Below are 22336 nucleotides of genomic sequence, written 5' to 3'. Positions count from 1 at the left end.
TCGTGGATTCGTCAGCGAGTTTACGCCGCGCCCGCATCACAGCGATTCGCGCTCGCTCGTGTACTCGCTCCGCTCGCGAGAAGCGCCGCGCCGCGGGTCGCGTGTCCCGTTCGAGAGGCGAGTGACACGCAATGTGAGGATCGGCCTGTTGTGTGTGCGCCGCATCTTGTTAAGGAGAAAAAGAAGATAAAAAAAAAAGGGGCACGCGCGCGTGTGTGAGGTGAACCGTGAGGGACGAGCGGACGTGCGTGCGAATTGCGTATCGGCGATCTCGTCGTCGTGTTTTCGCGAGCGAATCCGAGCTGGAGCGAGCGAGGTGAAACGTTCTCGCGGTAAGGAGGTTGTGTTCGACGCGGCGCGAGCGAGTGAGCGCGCGCGCGCGCTTGTATATGTGCCTCTGCGTGTGCACGTATGTGTATGTGATACGGCCGAGTTAGCTCTTTTTCTCTCTGTGCGCAATAATATATATACATACATATATATATAACGGTTGAAAGAGACGATAGCGCGAATTCTCGCGCATACGACGACAACGTTGGGTGAGACGAGTGACCGTGCCGCGACGACGAGGAGGTCGCGAACTCGCTTCAGCACGCGAGCAAGTGAACGAGCGTGGAAAAGAGCGAGAGCGAGAGAGACACGTACGTGTTGTTCGAGAAGCATCGACGACGATCGAGCTCCAAGGGTCCCAAGTGTGGTGTGCGCGAATCCCGTCTACTCGTCAAGGTTAAAGAAGACGGAAAAGACGACACCGTCGTGCGGGATGCTTCGCTAAAATGGCGGTGATCGGTACCGTCGTCGGCCGATAGGAAGAAAAAGAGCAGGTGAAAGAAAAGAGAATAAAAAAAAAGAAAGAGGGGGAAAAGAGGGACGACCGCCTTCGCGGCCGCGCTTGTTCGCGGTTTATGTTTTGACACAGTCGTGCCGCGAGCACACGGAGCATTATCGGCCCTTCGTTCCGCGCACCCCCGATCACCGGCCCTCTCTCCTCCCGCCCCTCTTAGTCTCTCTCTTTCTCTTTCTGTCCGTCCCATCTACCGTTTCCTTCCTTATCGCCAGTTCTCGTCTCTTCCTTGTCCATCGTGTTCCGGTCGCATTCTCGCCGTCTCCGTCTCGCGGAGCGTAGTCGCGGCCGACTATCAACGTGCCGCGACGGCCACGAGAGGTGCGCGCGTTAATGCGCGAAAAAGCTGACGAGAATCACGGAACGCTGGCAGCATCGGCAGCAGCGGTCTCGATAAGTGGTCTCGGGTAGCTCGCGGGTTCGACGCGACCGCAATGCCCGTGCCGCATCGCCACGCTCCTGACGTGAAGAAGCACATCGGACGGAACTCGAGCACATCGACGGAAGAGGCTACCAGTGGTGGCAACGCTACATTATCACAGAGAGAAGTTGGAGGCACGGAAGTACGACGGTTCATCGCCAGGTGAGAGAAAGAGAGAGAGAGAGAGAGGGAAAAAGAAAAAAAGAGGAAGTGAGGCACGTCTCTCTCTCGCTCTTCTTCCTCGTCATCCGTGAGCGCGTTTCTCTCTCTTTCTCGTTATTTTTTTCCCTTCCTTTTCTCTCTCTTCGGTCGTCTCTTCTCTTTCGGCGTCCAGTTCAGACCAGTCCAGACTCCAGAGGGAAACTCTTTCCCCGCGTCCAACCGTCGCCACATTCGAAATCATCGCCTCTTTTCACCTTCAAACTTTATTTACGAGGGCGCACGGATCTCCCGAACGTTGGCAGTGTGACCGATCGCCGCCAGGGTGTTGTCACTCGATCTCGGTGTGTTGTCAAGTTCACCATTGTCTCTGCGCCGCGCGGAATAGGTTAGATTCTCTCCCCCGTGTCGCTGATGACTGTGCAGATTAAAGCGTGATCCTGCCTCTCGCCGAAAACCCACGCGCGATCCGCTTTCTCGCGTCGCGCGCGACTGACCCTGCGAAAGGAAACGAGCGAACGTCCGGACCGAGGGATGCCCGATGCGTGGCACAAAAGGGTAAGAGACACGACCCAGAATCAAGCGTTGAAGAAAAAAAATTTGCCTCATGTCGCGATATGTTTCATAATGTTACATTGGGTCGTTGTGCGATTGTATATCAATTCTTAGAAATCACGAGATATATAAAGCCGAAACGCCGATTTCGTCATGTAGTCCAATTCGCTATCTCTCTCTAATTGTCTCGCACACGTGCACACTCATATTTCTAATCGTTGCTGAGCGCCTTGCTGTATAAAGGCAAATACTGAACGATTCAACGTACAGAAATTCAAAATTACAAAAAATGAAAATAATCTTAGGAATAGTTCTAGATTTTTCTGTCGGAAAACTCCAGACTTCTGACCTCAAATTTTCTTAGCTGTGTAATTAGAAAATATGACTGGTAAACATTTTAAAATTTTGCTAGATATATCAATTTTTATATATTTTATGTTTTATTTATAATTTTTTTATATATATCCTAATATATATGTGCGGGTTACAGAAATTCGTTATTCCACCAATTCTCGAGATCCATGCACCCTCGTAAATAAGTTACCTGTTAATAAATATGTACATGTGCCTTTAGAAATTTGTTGCTGATTATGTGATATTAATTAGTCTTTTATACAGAGGAAAATCTTGCTTTTTAGAAATTTTTAGAGTATTATTGAGTGTTATAGTATTGTTATAGTATATTGTTATAGTATATTGTTATAGTATAATTAGTGTTAGATGCATTTAGGAATATTTTACAATACTTGTATTTGTTGAAATAGAAATGCACACTGAGTAATTTGTTACTTAGAGTTTTTATATCTTATAATTAAGCCATTGTGATATGGTATCTGTGGAATGCAGCAGTCTTGGGATAATATGACTAATTGTGTTTTGTTCATATTTTTTAAATAAATAGAAAAAATAATTTTTGTTTTTTTATATTATTTTTTTTTTTTCCTTAAATTATTAATCACATTTTATATTAATTAAGCATTAAGTACATAATGATGTGATAGACGGTGTTATATTTTATTATCTTAAGAATTTGGTATATTAAATGTTATAACAATATTATTAATATTGAATAAATACCGTTATAAAGTTTATAATGTGATATCTGTTTTTATTTTAGACATTAATTTTGGGAAGGACACATTAACACACCAAAATGAAAATCGATCGCAGTAGATTGAAAAAGTGCACTTCTGAAGTGGTAAGTATTTTACAGTTTTTATGTGAACAAAAACGTTAATGTTTAAACATTATCAGTTAAACTTACATTACTTTTGATAACATAAATGTTATTTTATTTTTATTAAATTATGTAATTATATATTAAATTCAATGTCTTTGGATAGATTAGATAATTTTATCTGCTATTTTTTTGGATGCATATATGACAAACATAATTATTTCAATTTACCAGATATAATATAAACAATAAAAATTTTCATGTAATTTTAGTTTGTAAACTAATTTTGGTTGCACATTGTTTCTTAGAGTACAAAAGCTTGAAACATACAAACTTTATTTAGATTTAATATTGATATTAAAATTAATTATATGCGTAATGTTTAGCCAGCGGAATGTCAGGCACTCATAAGCAAACTACGCTCCTGCTCTCATGCAGAGCTGCTAGAAGAACTAAAGCAGATAGATGCGTGGACATTTGGAAAATGTGAATTATTTCATTGGATTGATGTCTTAGATCTCAGTGACAGTATTTTAGAAGAAGCTGCAGCAAGGAGTCCGGATAATCCATGGGAATTAGCATGTGATCTTCCTCAAAATAGAGAGGTTTGTTTAATGCGATTTATCTTTATTAGCATTAATTAAATATGTAGCTTTAAAATCTAGCAGATTAAAAAGATAACTTAATATGGTTATATCAACTTGACAGGCAAAAGAACTGCTTCTCTGGGTTCTCCATTTCACAACGTTGTTAATTGAGCATTCATTTTCACGGCATTTGTACAACAGTATGGAACACTTGGTTACTTTACTTTCAAGTTGTAATATGAACGTAGTCCTTGGTGTATTAAATCTTCTGTATATGTTTAGTAAACGCAGTAATTTTATTACACGTTTAAATAGTGACAAACGGCAAGCTTTGCTTAGCAGGCTTATTCATCTAGCGGAGGTTAGTAACTTAATTTTATTTTAATATAATTTTAATAATAATTGATTTTAATATAATTTAAATTGTTACAACTTGTATTAAATAATATCCTTTTACAGAGTTGGGGAGGAAAGGAAAACGGTTTTGGTTTAGCGGACTGCTGCAAGGAATTTCCAGAAAAAGTAAGCATGTAATTATTGTATAACAATGCCCGATATAGCGTAGTTTTATAAATGATTATGTTTTATAAATGATATGTATTATACTTTTATTTTACAGCCATTTCCAGCGAGTGCTACAACATTACATTTTGAATTTTATGCGGAAAATCCGACTGTAGCGGAACCATCGGCGACTGGTACATCACTCTCTAGTACAAAGAAAGTTGGTCAAATGAATCTTGTAACATATATACATATAGAAAATGTTGATAAACTTGGAAAAACCCCAGCACAGATCATGAACGATCTGTTGAAAGTTTATAACGTACCTCAGGAACGACAGGTAAGGATGTATAGACGTCAATTTCTTTGTGTAAATGACGCGATATATACGAAGAATTCTTTAACGCAAACCTGTTATTTTTAGATGGCTCTATTGACGCATATAAGACTAGCGCATAGTTTTTCGGATTATCGAAGACGATTACAGTGCGTGCAAGCCCGGCTTCAGGCGTTATCCGTGCTTGTGTACAGCAACGCGCTACAAGAAAATGCGCATAGTCTTCTCCATGCAGGACTTCTTGAAGAGTTGGTTGAATTGTTGGAATTACCGCATACTCATCTCGTCGAGATTCGTGCGGCAGCATTGCGCACTCTTACAAGCATTATACATTTAGATCGGAATCCACACTTCCCTAAGTGAGTATAGATTTTTTTTATCTCATACAAATTTTTGATATCCTATGTGATATACTAATTCTTTTTTTTTAAATATGATTTCAGAAAACCAGGTTCACGATTAAATATGATTATCGATGTTACTGGAGCTAGCTCGTATCACGGGTTTCTGCCTGTTTTGGTTCGTACTTGTATAACAACGTTAACCTCGCCACAACCGGATGGGCAACCATTTCCTCTCCCACTTGCGACAGCCTTGTTTAGTTTTTTGTATCATCTTGCAAGTTACGAGGCGGGTGGAGAGGCTCTCGTAAGTTGTGGCATGATGGAGAGTCTTTTGAAAGTCATCAATTGGCCAGGAAGTGAATTGGAGCATATAACGGTACTATTCAATAGAACACTATTTAATAAAACAAAGTTTTTTATAATTTGGTATTAATAATTAAAAGATATTACAATTCATGAAATTATTTTTTACTCATTTGTAAAATAGATTTAATCTTCTATTTATTTCTTTTCTTTTTCAGTTTGTAACAAGAGCAGTGCGCGTCATAGATTTAATAACAAACATAGATATGCAAGGTTTTCAAACTCACAATGGTTTAGCGAGCTTCATCAACCGTTTAGATATGGAAGTTAATGTATGTAGGAAAGAACAACCGTTTGAAATAGAGCCAGTGCTCTATCAGGATGCTCCACAAACCTCACGTGAAAGATCAGTGGAAAGAGAGGAAGGATCTTCCACATCGCGCCGTGAACACGAAACTTTCGATGAACGAGAAGAATCGTCTAATCCTATGGAAATATCAGAAGATGAAAATACGGTTACAAAAGTAGACGAAAAGAGCGAACAGCAGCCAGATTATTCTGCTGCTAAAACCGGCAAAACTTGCTTACCACAACGAGCAGCACTCTTGAAATCTATGCTAAATTTTTTGAAGAAAGCAATCCAGGATCCAGCATTTTCTGACAGTATACGACATGTTATGGAGGGTACATTACCATCTTCTCTTAAGCATATTATAAGCAATTCAGAGTACTACGGTCCTTCATTGTTTTTACTTGCTACGGACGTTGTGACTGTATACGTTTTTCAAGAACCATCGTTACTATCGTCTTTACAAGACAACGGCTTGACTGATGTTGTGCTTCATGCTTTACTCATAAAAGAAGTGAGTGCAAATAATTTATAGACTCGCAGAATATTTTTTTATGTAATATTAAAAACGTTTTTATAATAATTGTGTAATATATTAGGTTCCTGCCACTAGAGAAGTATTGGGCTCTTTACCTAATGTGTTCAGCGCTTTGTGTTTAAACCAACGCGGTCTTGAATCTTTTGTGAAGCGACGACCATTCGAACGCTTATTTAAAGTACTTCTCTCACCTGTTTATCTTTCGGCAATGCGACGACGACGAAGCGCCGATCCACTGGGCGATACAGCTTCAAATTTAGGCAACGCCATGGATGAACTGATGAGGCATCAACCAAGCTTAAAAGTTGACGCTATTGCGGCAATTATTAAGGTACTTACAAACAAATTTCATTTTTTAATAACTTCTTTTGTATTTTTATCATATTTACATGCTTATTTATTTTTACAAGCTTATTTATTTACATGCTTATTATTTACTAGTTACTCGAGGAATTGTGTGTATTGGGCTGTGATCCACGATACATATGCTGGCGTGCCGCTAGTAAATCGGAGAATTCACCATCGAACACGGCCTCTGGAAATCGTCAAACATCTGGTCAGTCAGTCGGTGTTGGAGTGGGAGACTCTGGTGGCGGCGGTGGAGGAGGTGGCGGCAGCAGTAGTGATGAAGAAGAGGAAGATGAGGAGGAAGCAAGTACGAGTTCACATCCTCAAAGAGAGGAACAACCTAGCATGTCACCTCCGCAACCTGGACCACCACCTCAACCAAGAGAAAAGACTCCCATTGCTTTAGTAGAATATATTCACAACGTTATGAAATTTGTGGATGCTATACTAAGCAACAATTCAACTGATGATCACTGCAGAGAATTTGTTGCTCAAAAAGGACTTGTTCCGTTATTATCGATTCTTGGTTTACCTAATTTACCTGTCGATTATCCTGTCGCACAAGCGGCTCAATCTGTTGCTTCAGTATGCAAGAGTATTTTGGTATGTATTTGATTTTTACATAATTACTTTTTCAAACATGTTTTTAATGTAACTATTTTACAAATGTAATTTGATCTTTACAGAACTTGGCACATGAACCATTGGTACTCAAAACTGGCTTGTCACAATTAAATGAAGTGCTAAATTTGTTAAAACCGCTTCATAGTAATATGGAATCTCCTGGTGGCTCTGTTTTGTTACATGAACTTGCATCGGCACCAAATCTGGAAACTGCATTTACAAGCGACACAGCTACACCTTTACTACATGCCATGAATGCAGCTCATGGATACGTAGTAATGTTTGTTCATGTTTGTCGTACCAGCCAAAGTGATATCCGAAATCTTTCTATGAATCACTGGGGTTCCGAGTTGGGCTTGACCGTTCTCAAAGGTTTATCAGAGCTTTATATGTCTCTTGTTTGGGAAAGTACATTACTGCTCGCGTTATGTAGCGAAGATATTATCCCAGCTGGTTGCGAATTTGGCAAAGAGGATATGGATAAGTTGATGCCGCCCGAGTTAAAGACCGAGGGCGAACCTTCGTCCTCTTGGTCCGCTACCGTATCCTCAGACATGGGAAGTAATGGGATGACCACGGCCATGGAAGCTCTGAGTACAGATCCTCCGCCTGTACCGATGGAGGTAGACGATAAACCAAGTACAAATACTGACAGACCGAACAACTATCAATTGAAGTATATCAAACCATTACTCGGCGCTTCTTCGAGGCTTGGCAGGGCACTTTCAGAATTATTTGGTCTACTTGTCAAGCTTTGCATGGGTTCTCCCGTAAGACAACGTAGAGGACAACAAATGCCCTTAACGCCCACGATGCCCTCTCAAGCAGCGCGTAGTGTCGCCACCGCGTTGAACTGCTTATTGACGCGCGGTTTATCATGGGATAAATTGCCCCCGTCACCAATTCCCAAATTTAAGCTTACCTTTCTCATATGTTCAGTGGGATTCACCTCGCCGATGCTCTTTGACGAGAAGAGGCATCCTTACCACCTAATGCTTCAGAAATTTGTCAAATTGAACGGTCAAAATGCATTTTTCTCTACTTTTCATTGGGCATTGTCAGGTGGAGGTCAATTTGCCTTATCTGAGGGACTGGAACATCCTAATTTACCCGACGGAACTGGTGAATTCCTGGACGCCTGGCTAATGCTGTTGGAGAAAATGGTCAATCCTAAAGCCATCTTGGACTCACCCCACGTGGTCTCATCAAAGTGTACAGGAATATATAAAGTATGCGAAACATTCGATCCAATAAGATACCTTATCGATATTCACAAAAAAGCCTTCGAGGCGGTGATGCTGATGTGGGGCAAAAAACCGCTTAAAAACTATGGAGCTCGCATGACAGAGTCTATTTTATCGATTTTACGACATATTCTACGTGGAGAAAAGATCATCAAGGAACGCACCGAAAAAGAGGAGAGCGGAGACAGCGCGATAGCTAGCGGTAGTGGTGCGAGCGGTGTTGGTAGAAGCAGCGCGTCTGATCGTAGAGATGAACCAGAGGCAGATGTGAATCCAGAATATCTGAGACAATTGATGGACATGGGTTTCAGTCGAGCGCATTGTATAGAAGCGTTACTGCACACGATGACCGTAGAACAGGCGACTGATTATCTTTTAACAAATCCCGCAACTCTACGTAGACCTGATGCTCCAGTAAGCGATGCCAGTGGTCAAGGTTTGATTATGGATTTGGAATTGGCGGACGATGATCAAATAATGCACGCTATTGCTATGTCGCTTGGTGATACAGATACGCGCAAGATTTCGGGTATCGAGGAGACTCCCTCTCGCGAAACAACCATCACCGAGAGTATAGACGAGTTCACGCGTAGTGCGCTTGGGCAGTGCCTCAATCTGTTAGATCTCATGCCAGACACGGTGTATAGGATTTGCGATTTACTAGTGACTATCACAAAAAGAAATGGTGACGAATGGCGGGATGATACTTTACGACAGTTGATTCGCGAGGTTGGTCGTTTGGTGGACTATTTAATCGACATCGCCGAAAGTCAGGATGAAAATGCTGGTGCCCGATTGGTGGAGTGTGAAGAGGCAAACAAGCTGTCCGGCCGCCTTTACCTCTACACTCTCTTCTTTGAAGGTTCTTTTCAAGAGATGAGAGTGCCATGTGCGCTTATAGTAGAGGAATGCGCAATACTGGACAAACTTGTACGGTTGTTGGTGGTGAGCGAGGCTCCGCTCACGGCGAACAAAAATAGAATTGCTAAAGACTGCAAAGATACCAGCGCTGTGTTGAGCATGAAAACACCTAAGTGGTTAGCGCCTTTGTTACTGCTCATTGATCGCCTGGAGAAGGTAGCCACACTTACACAACGAAAACAGATAATGCACAAGATCACGACCAGAGCGTGGAAGTGGTTCGATTTAAGCACAGGGAAATGGACCCTCTATTCACCTATGAACAATCGAATCATTAACGATGCGTATTGGGCAGGCGAGTCCAGTGTACGGATATCGTGTAGTCGACGACGATATCTCATTACCTTCTCCTGTATGACTCAGGTAAACGAGGACAGTGATAACAGACGGCCCATCACAATGGGTTTTAAGTTGAACACAGAGAAAGAGGATGGTGGTTCGGGTTCCGATTCGAATATGGATACCGACGAGAGTCCGGTAGGAGAGGAAAGACGAAATACAGTGGTACAAGGATTGGATCCCAGTATAGCTCCAAGTATTGTACGGTAAGAGATAAATATCTATACATTAATATGATAGATAATATTTAATGTGAATACACTTAGACCTTGAAAAAAAGAAAATTGCACAATATTAATTTCTAGGTTGTTACATTATCAATAAACATTAACGCAAATTCAGTTTTGTTTTTCGTAATGTTTTTTTGTCATCGTGCATTTTTATGAAAATATTTCCTGTATGAAATTAAATTTACTATATAAGAGCCTGATAAATATTTTATAAATATTGTTTATGTTACAGCGCGTGTGTAAAATTTTTGGCAATCCCAGTTGATCGAGATGCGTTACATGCTGTATTGAAAGTGTGTTTACGGCTGACGAGAGATTATCGAAATGCGGAGGTGTTCGCGCGTGAGGGTGGTGTTAAATTGCTTCTTGAAATGACACAGATGTGTAGTTTCACCGGCTGCATCAATCTATGTACATTGCTTATACGACATACTCTTGAAGAGCCGCGCACGCTTCGTCTTGCGATGGAGAAGGTACTATATTGTGATATGATATTTTTGTGATGCAGTTTTGCTGTAACCATCCATTGATGTAACAATGCATTTTCTTGTTTCCAGGTAATTCGTGCGCGCACGCAGAGCAACATACCTCCCGCGTATAAAGAGATACTTTTTATGACGCGACAAATCAGCAGCGCCGTTTGCCGTAATCCTGAAGTATATAAAGAAGTGTGCGAAAATATTCTTAGAGTTGACATAAGTTGCTTAAAAAGTAAGTTTCAATTTATTTATTTGGTACTTTGGATCTATTAACGTGAAATAGCGATCACACTTTTGGTGATTTTATTTCCTAATTATATCTTTATCGTTTTACAGAAGATGACGTTGACAATAGGCTAGTCGTCAAAGCCTTACCTCCTAGTCACTCTCCAGCATTACCGATGGTGGAAGAGGTATCCGTAGGTGTTATTCGTGATATGTTGAATGCGCTAATTAAACCAATGCCAGTGTCATCGGATGACGGATCAGCAACCCCAACAAGCCCTGAAAAGAAGACCTCACACGCGACAACCTCATCGATTGGTAACGTGTCATCGTCGACGTCTTCACGACGAGATGGATTGAGAAATAATGCAACGACAACCAACGATCCCTTGGACGACGACGATCAAGTATCACAAATTATTCCTTTAAAGATTTACACTGACATTGGTAATAACAGCAAAGTGGAACCAGAGGAGGCAAAAAAACCTATCCTGACAAAATCTGCGATATTGAAGATATTAGCAGAGGCTGTGAGATCTTACGGGGCTGTAGCTAGTCTTATTACCGAACATACGTACAGAGCTGGACAAAGTGAAATGGTATCCGAAGACACGACAGCTTTAGCATTCTTACTAGATAAACTTTTGCCGATGTCGCCGGAAAATTCGAGCGATCGAACGTGCAGCAGTATGGCAAGGATGTTAATCGCTGCCATAGCTTCTTGCAATCACTCGCCAGATGTACAGACGACCTTAGTAACGGAAGTGAAGGCGGCTTTGACGAGGACGCTTGCACTTCCAGAAAGTTCCGAGAAGCATGCACAGCTTCAGTTACTAATTGGATTGATCTCTACCATGATCGACAGTTGTCCATCAAATATGTCACATACTCAACTGAGAGCCTCCTTGAGGGCCCATCAATATAACAACGTCAATTACATTGTCAGAATAATGCTGAGAAAGGGTATAATCACCGATCTGGCCAAAATACCGCACAGTCTCGATTTATCGAGTCCGAACATGGCCGGCACTATTAACGCTGCGTTGAAACCGCTAGAGACTTTGTCGCGCATTATCAATCAACCGATGCCAGGTGCGGTCAATAACAAGTTTACGAAGCCGAAAAATAGAACTGTCCAGGAAGAACCGATTGGAGAACAGACGGGCACTACGACCTCTGAAGCTACACATGCTGTGGGCGAGGAAGCGAACGAGGACGCAGAGAACACTGAACACGATATCTCTGTGACTGCAGAAAGCTTGGAACCAACTTCGGAGAGCCAGGTACACGAAGAAGGAGACGAGGCTGCACTGGAGGATATTATGGATCAACTTCTCGAAAGGTAGCGAGATGTAAATTAATGATTAGAATCAGATTTCGATGAACGTTATGCAATTCAAACAAAGTGTAAAATTGATTTCTCTGTATTGATTAAGAGGTATCTACACAGCAATGACAACATGGCAGATAAAAATAAATATTACTGAATATTATTGTGTGAAAAAATGTCCGGTACAATTTTATATATAAAGTATGCTCATATGTGGTACAGATATCGCATAGTAACAATATTTTTCAAATGTCTTAACAGATGTTAGCAAAGTACTTTTTTTGCACAGATTGTATTTTACGCGATTTTGTTTGTGACACATATAATCATACAATTTATCAGTCGGTTACATATACTTTATTTTAAGCATGATATGCATTTTTTCCTGGCTGTTTATGTGTGTTTTTGCCTTCTGTTTATGTGTTGCACACGTTCGCGAATCTTTTTATTTGTTTAATAGTTTTTTAAGTTTATGAAAGCTACAGTACTTATAATCAAGTAGTGTACTGTTTTCCAGGGATGTTTCGGCCGTGGCGGAAGAGCAATCTTCTCGCGCGCACAGGCCAATGGACATTGATGATGAAAGTCTCGCGATGCGCGACGCAGAGGGCGATTTTGATCCGACTCGAGATACTACAGTAAGAGTAACGTCGCTTTTTTCATTTTTTCTCATGTAATTAGCACTTTCCGTTTTATTTTCTGAATTTACAATGAATTTTATTTTAGGAGGACTTAATGAGCTCCGACTCTGACTCCGATAGCAATCCATCCGATGATAATGAGGACGAGGTGCAGGATGATGAGGACGAAGAGGAGGAAGAGGAAGATGATGGTAGATAATCTAACTTGATACATCATAATCAGCAACTGAAGTAGAAAGATCATATCTTTTATCCTCATATATGTGATTATTATAGGTGAAGAAAATGAAGAGGAAGAGGAAGAAGAGGAGGAAGGATCGTCCAATTATGAGGAGGATGGAATAGAATTTTATGAAGACGCTGGAGAGGGCGGCGTTTTTCGTATGTTTCCCTCTTCCGAACGCGATGGTGGTAATGTTGTAATGATACAACACAACATTGAAAATCAGGACATCGCGAATACGTCAACGCCGGTTAATACGCGACCTAGTCTTCCATGGAATACCACATTCCCGTTACCATTAGGTCTGTTTGAAGAGCCCCCTGCAGGTTCTGAGAACAACGGTAAATAGGAGCGAAAATAGATAATTACAGTCGGAAATTCTCTTATTCTTGACTAATCCGAGGGACCGAGCTACTTCTCTATTCTCGACTTCAGTTTCCCCCTCAGTTTTCATTTATATTACAAAAGAATTGTTTTCACATAGAATGAAAGCATTAATCTTATCCATACGTGTCCCCGTAATCTCAGTTTACGAAGGCTGGTCGAGAATAGGGGTGTTGATATGAACATTCGACTGTGTTTTTTTTTCTCTCCTTTTTTTCTTTTTTTGTCTTTTAATTAGCTTCTTGCATGATTGTAAGAATATAATTGTAACAATTTTAATGCAGGCATCAGTACTCACCCACTGTTAATATCGCAAGGAAGTTTGGATACAGCAAGTACTAGAACACAACGTGCTCTGCGACACAGACGGTATCAATACCTCCAATTATCCAATCCACGTAGTTCAAATCCGCCTGTAATATTACAAAGGTATATGTTAGTAAAATTTCGTGTATATATTTCGTAAATATTAAAATAAATAGTACATCTAATTATTTAATACATATAATATAGACTCTTAGGCCCAGCTGCCCAGACCCTTCCTTTGTCCGCCAGTCAAGTTTTGGCATCGAGTTTTAGAGACACGCGTGTAGTTGTAATGGATAATGGATTGGGAATATTCACTAACCAAGAAGAGGAGCAAATCGATTATGTCGTATGTATATTGTATAATACAAAAATGTATACAAACAAAAAGAATTGTAATTATTCTCAAATATTAAACATTATTAGGATCAGTCTGGCTATCTCTTTGGTCCGAGCCTTGCCGCAACTTTGAATAATATACCAACCGCGTTGCACTGGTGGATCGAAGAGAGCAAGCAGTTGGACGGAGATTCTCAACCAGATTGTTGCGTTGGTAAGGACGAAGGAATTTACATTAATTGTGTATCTTTATGCATAATTTAATTTTATTAATTTACTTTTTTCGTTGAAAAGGTGTTGTCCACAAGTTGGTACCTGGACTAGAAAAACACAGGAATGCCGAGCTTGCCGAGCGCAAGGAGAAACGTAAAAAACAACATGGATCTGAGAAGGAAAGTGAAAAGGATAATAAAGAAGAAAAAGAACGTACAAACAATGCAGAATGTAAATATACTTTTATATATTTTTTACTATATACAAACATTTCACATATACACAAATATGCATACATTAAAACGATATATGTGACATGATTTTTTTAATTGCGTTTAATACTTTAGCCACATTGCCAAGTTTAACATTGGATGAACAACGACCATCTGCATCAACCTCACAGAGAACCGACGTCACTCCGCTTGTAGCCGGAGAAGAGACAGCGGTAGAAACTACAAGGCAAGAACGCACCCCGGAGGAGGATATAATCGGTATAGCTACAACGCGAAACCATTTTTTTATATTTATTTTTAATAAATGTTTTATACGCGTGTTTCTACGTATTTTTTACATACTAGATGTAACAGGTGAAATGGAAGTGACGGTTCAAGAGGATGAGGAGCGACCACCTCCACCGCCGCCGGAGGAGCAATCTACGTCTGATAGTCGTGATCCTCGCACGGCAAATCGAAATCCCACATTAGAACTGGCTGAAAGTATCGTCGATTCTGTACTTGGACCATGCACATCTGAAGCAACTATTAGATTAAGTAATATACTTATTATTTTAAAAATGATTAAAACTTGTCGTTTAAAATACTATTATACATAAACGTATTTCTTATTTTCGTGTTCTATGTCAATCGAACACGAGCAATTACTTCAAAAATCAAAATCAGAATCTTTTATTTAGACCGGTTAACTGTCCTTATCGTTAAGTTATTCAGATTCTATACTAATATTCTTCCGTCATTAGACGTACACGTGTCTAATGACGAATCTACACATCTTACTCCAACAGGGCAGTCTGGGCGAAGTAGTACAGAAACGACAAATGTTGCCGAATCATCGTCTAATCGCATCATCGCTGGTCCATTAGTAGTAGATTTCGGTCAAGAAACTAGTGAGGATCTGTCGAGGGAAAGCAGTGATTCAGCCGATTGGATCCGCAGACTTTTGACGGACGACGGTCAATGTCGAGCGAGTGACATTGACTTACGGCGTGTTGAACGAAAGTAAGTATTGTACATCATGTGAGTGCAGATTGCAGCGATATTAACATGAATATCATTGTAGTGCTAACATCGTTAATCAAGATTCGACGTCTTCAATCACAACTGAGGCTACTACCGCAGCAGGGACATCGGAACAATCGTCGCAGCAACCGTCGCAACAACAACCACAACAGCAGTCGAGTAATCAGGAACAACAATTGCCAGATGGTGTAGACCCGTCGTTCCTGGCTGCTTTACCTGAAGATATGCGCGACGAAGTCATTGCCGAGCAGCTCAGGTTAATTGATAATCTTATTTATTTTCATACATTGAGGTAACGATATGTAAATAATAAGTAATAATGTGTCAATAGGCTGCAACGTATGAGGCAGCGCGCGCAGGCTTCTGTAGTCGAGGAACTCAGCGGACCAGTTGAGGTGAATCCAGAATTCCTGGCTGCTTTACCACCGGCAATACAGGAGGAAGTCTTGGCGCAACAACGCATGGAGCAGCAACGACACGCGGCCGCCTCGGCTAATCCGGAGGATCCCGTGGATGCCGCCGCCTTTTTCCAAAATCTACAACCTTCTCTTCGACAAGCTGTTAGTATACCTCAAACAAATTTATTGTTTTCTTCAACAGTGATGTTTTATTGCTGCTTACAACGTTGACGTTTATCTCTAGATTCTAACTGATATGGAGGAGTCCCAAATATCCGTCCTTCCACCGGATTTAGCTCAAGAAGCTCAAAATTTAAGGAGAGAATGGGAAGCACGTAATCGACACATGATGCAGGAGAGATTCCTTAATCATGTTACTCAAAATAACACTGCTCTTTCTAGTATATTAAGAAATTCTGGTAGAGGTAAATTTCTTCTTGTTACAGTTTAAATTATGCTAGTGCGTAAAAAAGTATAATGATTACATATAATTAGTGTAATTAGATGAGTCGCTTTTATACAAAAATCGCAATATATTTGTAGCTCGTGGAGGTGGTACTCGCTACGCCATTCACGCAGTACCACAAAGATCTCAATGGAATTCCTGGGGTCCTCGCGATACAAATATGGCTCACCAAGGTGCTGGCTTACGATTAAGAGGCCGACAATTACTCGATCATGAATCAATGGCGTGCTTGCTTGTGCTGTTATTTGTCGACGAGCCAAAAATTAATACACTTAGGCTTCATAGAGTGATTAGAAATCTTTGTTATCATGGCAGCACGAGAGAGTGGATAGTGAAAGCATTACTAAGCATCATGGAAAGAAGTAACGACGAAAATAAAGATATCATGGCAGATTTTGGTGGGAAATTTAAGAGAAAGGGATTATTAAACGCTGCTATGGATTTATGGTAAGATTTTCATTACTTGGATTGATTCTAACAATGTAATATTGTATTACTAAAGTTTAATTTATTTCAGTTCCCCAAAGATTTTTGACCAAAGAAATAACACGCAATCGTGGCTAAATATTAGTATTGATGCTGCACTTGGCTGTAGAGCAAATGTATTCCACATAGTACGTCATGCTGGAAAGAAATCTGAAAGACAAGGTGGTAATATTATTGCAATTCATCCACAGGCAGCACCTACTGTCTGCAGGTCAGTGTATATTAACTTAAAAATATTTAAGTCGAAATAAAAACTGTTAAAAAATGCTTTCTTTTATTAAATTTTTAATGACATCTTGGATTTTGTTTCATTGAATTACAGGCATACTTTAGAATTGTTGATATCTTTGGCCAAGAGTTTTCCTGGATATTTTGTGCCAATCAAATCTAAGGATACGGACGATAAAGATAACATTAAGGAGAAAGACGTAAGTGGCAGTAAAGAAGAAGGCGCAGCGAAGAACAAATCGGCATCCAAAGTGGGAAGGAGCGATCTTCCAGATTTCTGGGATTTGCTTCTGAAATTGGATTCGTGTGCGTCTAAAAAGGGAAAATCGGTCGCGAGGACACATTCAAATACGAATTTAGGAAGTGAGCCAGAACATGGCACAACGACATTTGAAGCTTCTGCATTTGGTCAACTTATCTCAATGCTCAATTGGTCTGTAATCAAGCGAAGCAGTCAGTTGACAGATAAGTTGTTGCGACTTTTATCCTTAATCTCCATCGGCTTGACGGAAGTAAATCCTTATCGGCGGCAAGAAGGTGGCGCAAAGAACAAGAAGACTGAAGTCAATAAGGATCAGAGCGTTGCTGCACCAGAAGGGCATCTTAAGTTAGCCGTTCAGGTTTTGACAAGTAAAAGTTGTTCCGAAGACGGACTTGAAGATGCAACTGCGTTACTTCTTAATTTATCTCACTGTCCTGATCCTACTAGACAACTGGTATGTATTCTTATCTATATTAATATAAACGACGTTATATAAATATATTAATAATGATAAAGTATTAATATGCCATCATCTGTATCTTTTTCTAGATATTAAAATTACTTCTGGAAGGTGCGATGGAATTGGCAAATATGGTGTGCGAACATATCAATGATTTGATGATGGAATTAAAAGTTCTAAATCGTGAATTAAGTCGAAGAAATTCCTTGGAGGACCAACCATCGACCAGTAGCGGAAATGGACGAGGAATTTTGTTAGATAGGTAAAATATTCTAGTAACATGTAATTAAATATCAAAGTTTGCCAAATCTGTACGCTTCATGTTTTTTTTTTCAGATTTACTAATGAAAATGTAGTTGTCACAGCACCGAGTAAAGTTAAAGCCGGAAGTGACCTTCAATTACCATCGATGGCTGCTCTTGTCAGTAAAACTTCTAGTCAGGCATTCTTTTTGAGAATACTTAAAGTTATTGTGCAGATAAGGGAAGCTGTGCGCTTAGCAAACACCAAGAAAACAAGTATGATACATACGTCATTAAAACCTTATCTTGCGATAAATTTTTAATATTTTGTTATTCACATTAACTTGCAACAGGGTTGCACCAGTCGCTGAACAGTCGCTAATAAATGTTTGTTTAGAAAAATTATTAAAATAATAAGACTTTAAAATAATAAACTGCAAAGTTATTTAATATTGTTGAAATCTAATTTTCATTGAGATTTTATTAAAATGTAATTTTTTATTTTAAGATTTAATTGTATTAAGTTATTTTATGTTTGTTCATTGACTGGTTCAATTTCTTATTTGTTTATTGACTGGTGCAGTGACTCTATTTACAAATAAAAATTTCTTTTTTAAGCTAATCAAACAACAGAGACAGCCATGGATACAGGCACAACGAGTAATGCATCAGAAACAGGTATTTTTATGCTTTTTTCTTATTTTTCTATAATTTGTTCTACATTAATATTCATATTGAAAATTAATATTAAAATATATTAAAAATGTATTAAAATTAATATATATAAATGTATTATTATTGTTACAGTCACAGATAATACGGACACTGATGTTCCTATGGATACAACGCAAGCAAATACTTTGATCCTTGATAACTCAAAATCATCCTCTTCTCGCAATGGTAAGTTGAGCATATTGACGATTATTTTTGCTATAATACTTTTACTATAATATCTAAAGATACTTATATATTTTTTTGTTTGTTTTTAGACGAAGAGAAAACCGTACTTCCATTGCTGAGTGAGAGTTTAGTGTTAGATAGCTTATGGGAAACTCTTAGTGCTTGCTTACTTGAATTAGAATATACTCCTGATCATCATGCCGTCCTTGTTTTACAGGTAAATTTACATTTATTAAATTAAAAGATATCTCTCTCTCCCCTCTCTCCTTCCCTTTGTCCTTTTTCCCCTCCTCTCTCTCTTTCTCTCTCTCTCTCTCTCTCATTGAATTATTTTATTCATACTAATTATTATTACATTATTTGTTTACAAACATTGCAGCCGGCGGTAGAAGCGTTCTTTTTGGTGCATTCCTCTTCAAGTACGTCTCGAGATCGAGACAGTCGTCTTAATGCAACTAGCGAGAATCGAGAAGTTGTACCAGATTTAGCACCAGTCTCTCCAATATATTCGGACAATGAAGGTACTTCTCAATCGGAAACACCCGCTAATGCTTCCTGGGATATCACACCGCCGCCGACGCAGAAAACATTGCCACCAGATCAATTAAAGTTCCTCAAATTTGCTGGTGAGTATTAACTAAAGATGAATAAAAACCATAGCTGCTTTTATCAATTTAATATAACATGTATTATTTATACAGAAACGCACAGAACTGTGCTCAACCAAATTCTACGACAAACAACTACACATCTAGCAGACGGGCCATTTTCCGTATTGGTGGATCACACAAGAGTGTTAGACTTTGATGTGAAGAGACGTTATTTCAGAACGGAGTTAGAACGAATGGACGAGGGTATACGTCGGGAAGAATTGGCAGTCCATGTTCGTAGGAGTCATGTTTTCGAAGATTCATTTAGAGAGCTTCATCGAAGAAATGCCGATGAATGGAAAAATCGTTTTTACATTGTCTTTGAAGGTATAGATTCCTATATTTATTTTGATAAGTTTATACGAGCTTCGTAAATGTGGATACTAAATATTTATTTTTTAATTTTAAAAGGTGAGGAAGGACAAGACGCCGGAGGACTACTGCGAGAATGGTATGTCATAATTTCGAGGGAGATCTTTAACCCGATGTACGCCTTGTTCACTGTCAGCCCTGGTGATCGAGTAACATACATGATAAATTCATCTTCGCACTGTAATCCTAATCATTTGTGTTATTATAAATTTGTGGGTCGAGTTATTGGTAAGCATTTGGTTTGATTCTTTTAATAAAGGTGTTTCATTACACATACAAAAAACGATTCTACTATATTTTAACTTGTATTATTTTTGCAGCTAAGGCTATCTATGACAACAAATTATTAGAATGCTACTTCACGCGTAGCTTCTATAAGCATATACTTGGCATACTTGTGAAACATACGGACATGGAAAGCGAGGATTATAGTTTTTACAAAGGACTCGTTTATCTTACGGAACATAATATTTCTGATTTAGGATATGAGCTAACATTCTCTACGGAGGTAAAAAACAATTATTTTAGTGTAATCTTTGGCTTTATATATACGTATATATATTTTTGCTAATTAAATATTTGCGTTGTTTCTAGGTAAATGAATTTGGCGTCAATGATGTTCGAGATTTAATACCAAATGGACGTAATATAGTGGTTACAGAAGAAACAAAACTCGAATATATTAGGCTCGTATGTCAAATGAAAATGACTGGAGCAATTCGTAAGCAGTAAGTGAATTTTACAAAATCGAGTAGATATTGTTTGCTTTAACTATTTGTTTAATTACGTTTTTACGATCTACGTTCTTATTTTTATATTTTAAATCTTTCTCGCTACAGGTTAAATGCATTCTTGGAAGGCTTTTATGATATTATACCTAAACGACTGATCTCCATATTTAATGAACAAGAACTTGAGTTATTGATCAGCGGCTTGCCTAATGTAGATATCGAGGATCTTAAAGCAAATACTGAGTATCATAAATACACTGCTACGTCTTTACAGGTACATTTTGATATTTTTTATTATCTTAAGTTGAAAAAATTGAATTATACTATATCTGTTTATTTTTTTTTTCCATTCAGATTCAATGGTTCTGGCGTGCATTACGAGGTTTTGATCAAGCGGATCGTGCGAAGTTCTTACAATTCGTTACTGGTACGTCCAAAGTACCGTTACAAGGTTTTGCCGCGTTAGAAGGCATGAATGGCGTACAAAAGTTCCAAATTCATAGAGAAGATAGGTCAACAGACAGGCTTCCATCTGCACATACTTGGTAAATATACGAAAAAAGAAATATTTTTAATCTTTTTTTCATATGCGCCTATAAGCTGAAATTAAATTGTTTCAAAATTACGGGGCTAAGACTATTCTCTAATTGCAGTTTCAATCAACTGGATCTGCCAGTGTACGAGACGTACGATAAACTCCGTACAAATTTACTCAAGGCGATTCACGAATGCAGCGAAGGATTTGGATTTGCATAAGCTTGTTGGAACGCTATTGTCGTATCTTGTGTAGCAGTTTATCATACATGTGTTGTCCTGCCTGTTCAGAGTAAAAAATTCGCTCCTGTATAATTACGCGTTCATGCGTCCAATCGATGACATTCTAATGACACGCTTGGTCTTCATTCAAGATCTAATGAAAAACTCGTTTAACTCGATATATACATATAAGATGCACGGATATGTATATACATATAACTAATTTTGATGTAATTACGTGAGAATAATTGTCAATGATACCCGAAGGTAGGGGTTTATTTTGTTGAGGAAGATCTTGGAAGAAGATGCTGAGCTTAACGATAATTCCCAACAAGGAATGATAAGGAGAGATTAGAGTTCAGTTTTATGATAAAGATAAGCTAAAGATAAGATTCACACACGTAACTGTAATAGTTAGATTAGTTTGTCATAAGAAATAATATAGGATGAAAAAAAATGTAATATACTGCACTTTAAAGTCAGCGATATGTTTTAACTGAGTCGGTTCGATAGTTTGAATAGAGATACAGCGATGGTAACGGTAGCCTGGTTCTTCACCAGATAAAAAAAAAGCAGCAAAAGTATAAGTGGATGAATGTTTATGCGAATGAAAGAGAAATAGAGAGAAAGATAAAAGTGAATGAGAGAGAAAACGAGAGCATACAGAAAGAGCGAGAGAGAATTTAATCGAGAGATACTGAGCCTAATTAAAAGATTTCACAATACGAATGCTGTCCTTCCCTAAAAACTGTATGGTTGTACACACTATTAGTATTAATAATTATAACTAATTCTTAATTATAGTAATGATCATTAAATATCATTTTAATATTAATCATTCGAAATGTGATGTTAAACAAGTGTAATTTCTTTTTCTTGAAATCTAACGAAATAAAGTTTACAGTTGAACAGACGTTACTTCATAAACACATCGAACGGAACAAATTAGTGAAACACCGCACAGGCACCGTTATAGTTATTACGGAACTCCTTACGAAATTGTTAGGGAATTATTGATTAGGGATCGCAGAATAAAGTGAATGTTGTATTTCTTATAAAAAAAAGCAGTCTCATTCTTTTGTTATTGCACAGAGTCCTTAATTGCTAACTTCCGAGTTTCCTGAGTAGACAGATATCAATAATGCTGCGTATAATATGACGATTT

General features: G+C 38.9%; 1 protein-coding gene across 12 annotated transcripts; it reads left to right on the top strand.

The window, feature by feature from the left end:
• Nucleotides 1–83: 83 nt before the first annotated feature.
• On the top strand, nt 84–22235 carry LOC105204321 (E3 ubiquitin-protein ligase HUWE1). 12 transcript variants are annotated; one of them, XM_039452225.1, is made up of 44 exons: nt 84–824; nt 3097–3177; nt 3543–3761; nt 3865–4104; nt 4203–4265; nt 4363–4587; nt 4672–4943; nt 5028–5304; nt 5450–6094; nt 6180–6449; nt 6560–7069; nt 7153–9800; nt 10057–10297; nt 10382–10535; nt 10640–11870; nt 12361–12502; nt 12585–12690; nt 12776–13063; nt 13391–13541; nt 13620–13761; nt 13839–13965; nt 14046–14195; nt 14312–14455; nt 14543–14734; nt 14941–15199; nt 15261–15476; nt 15552–15780; nt 15863–16043; nt 16162–16531; nt 16602–16781; nt 16893–17514; nt 17610–17782; nt 17857–18038; nt 18381–18440; nt 18570–18662; nt 18752–18879; nt 19042–19288; nt 19364–19639; nt 19724–19912; nt 20005–20192; nt 20279–20412; nt 20524–20689; nt 20770–20960; nt 21069–22235. In XM_039452225.1, the coding sequence occupies exons 2-44, from the start codon at nt 3133–3135 to the stop codon at nt 21169–21171; spliced, it is 12669 nt and encodes a 4222-aa protein (XP_039308159.1). In that variant the 5' UTR covers nt 84–824; nt 3097–3132; the 3' UTR covers nt 21172–22235. The 12 variants fall into 12 exon arrangements, with proteins under 12 accessions (XP_039308159.1, XP_025986255.1, XP_025986256.1 ...); XM_026130470.2 differs by having other exon boundaries at nt 84–1427; XM_026130471.2 differs by lacking the exon at nt 84–824 and adding an exon at nt 1496–1982.
• Nucleotides 22236–22336: the final 101 nt, after the last annotated feature.

This window comes from Solenopsis invicta, chromosome 7 (genome assembly GCF_016802725.1).
Source record: "Solenopsis invicta isolate M01_SB chromosome 7, UNIL_Sinv_3.0, whole genome shotgun sequence".
Classification (NCBI taxonomy): domain Eukaryota; kingdom Metazoa; phylum Arthropoda; class Insecta; order Hymenoptera; family Formicidae; genus Solenopsis; species Solenopsis invicta.
The sequence above is the reverse complement of the archived record's forward strand: the minus strand, read 5'-3'. Positions and strand labels throughout refer to the sequence as shown.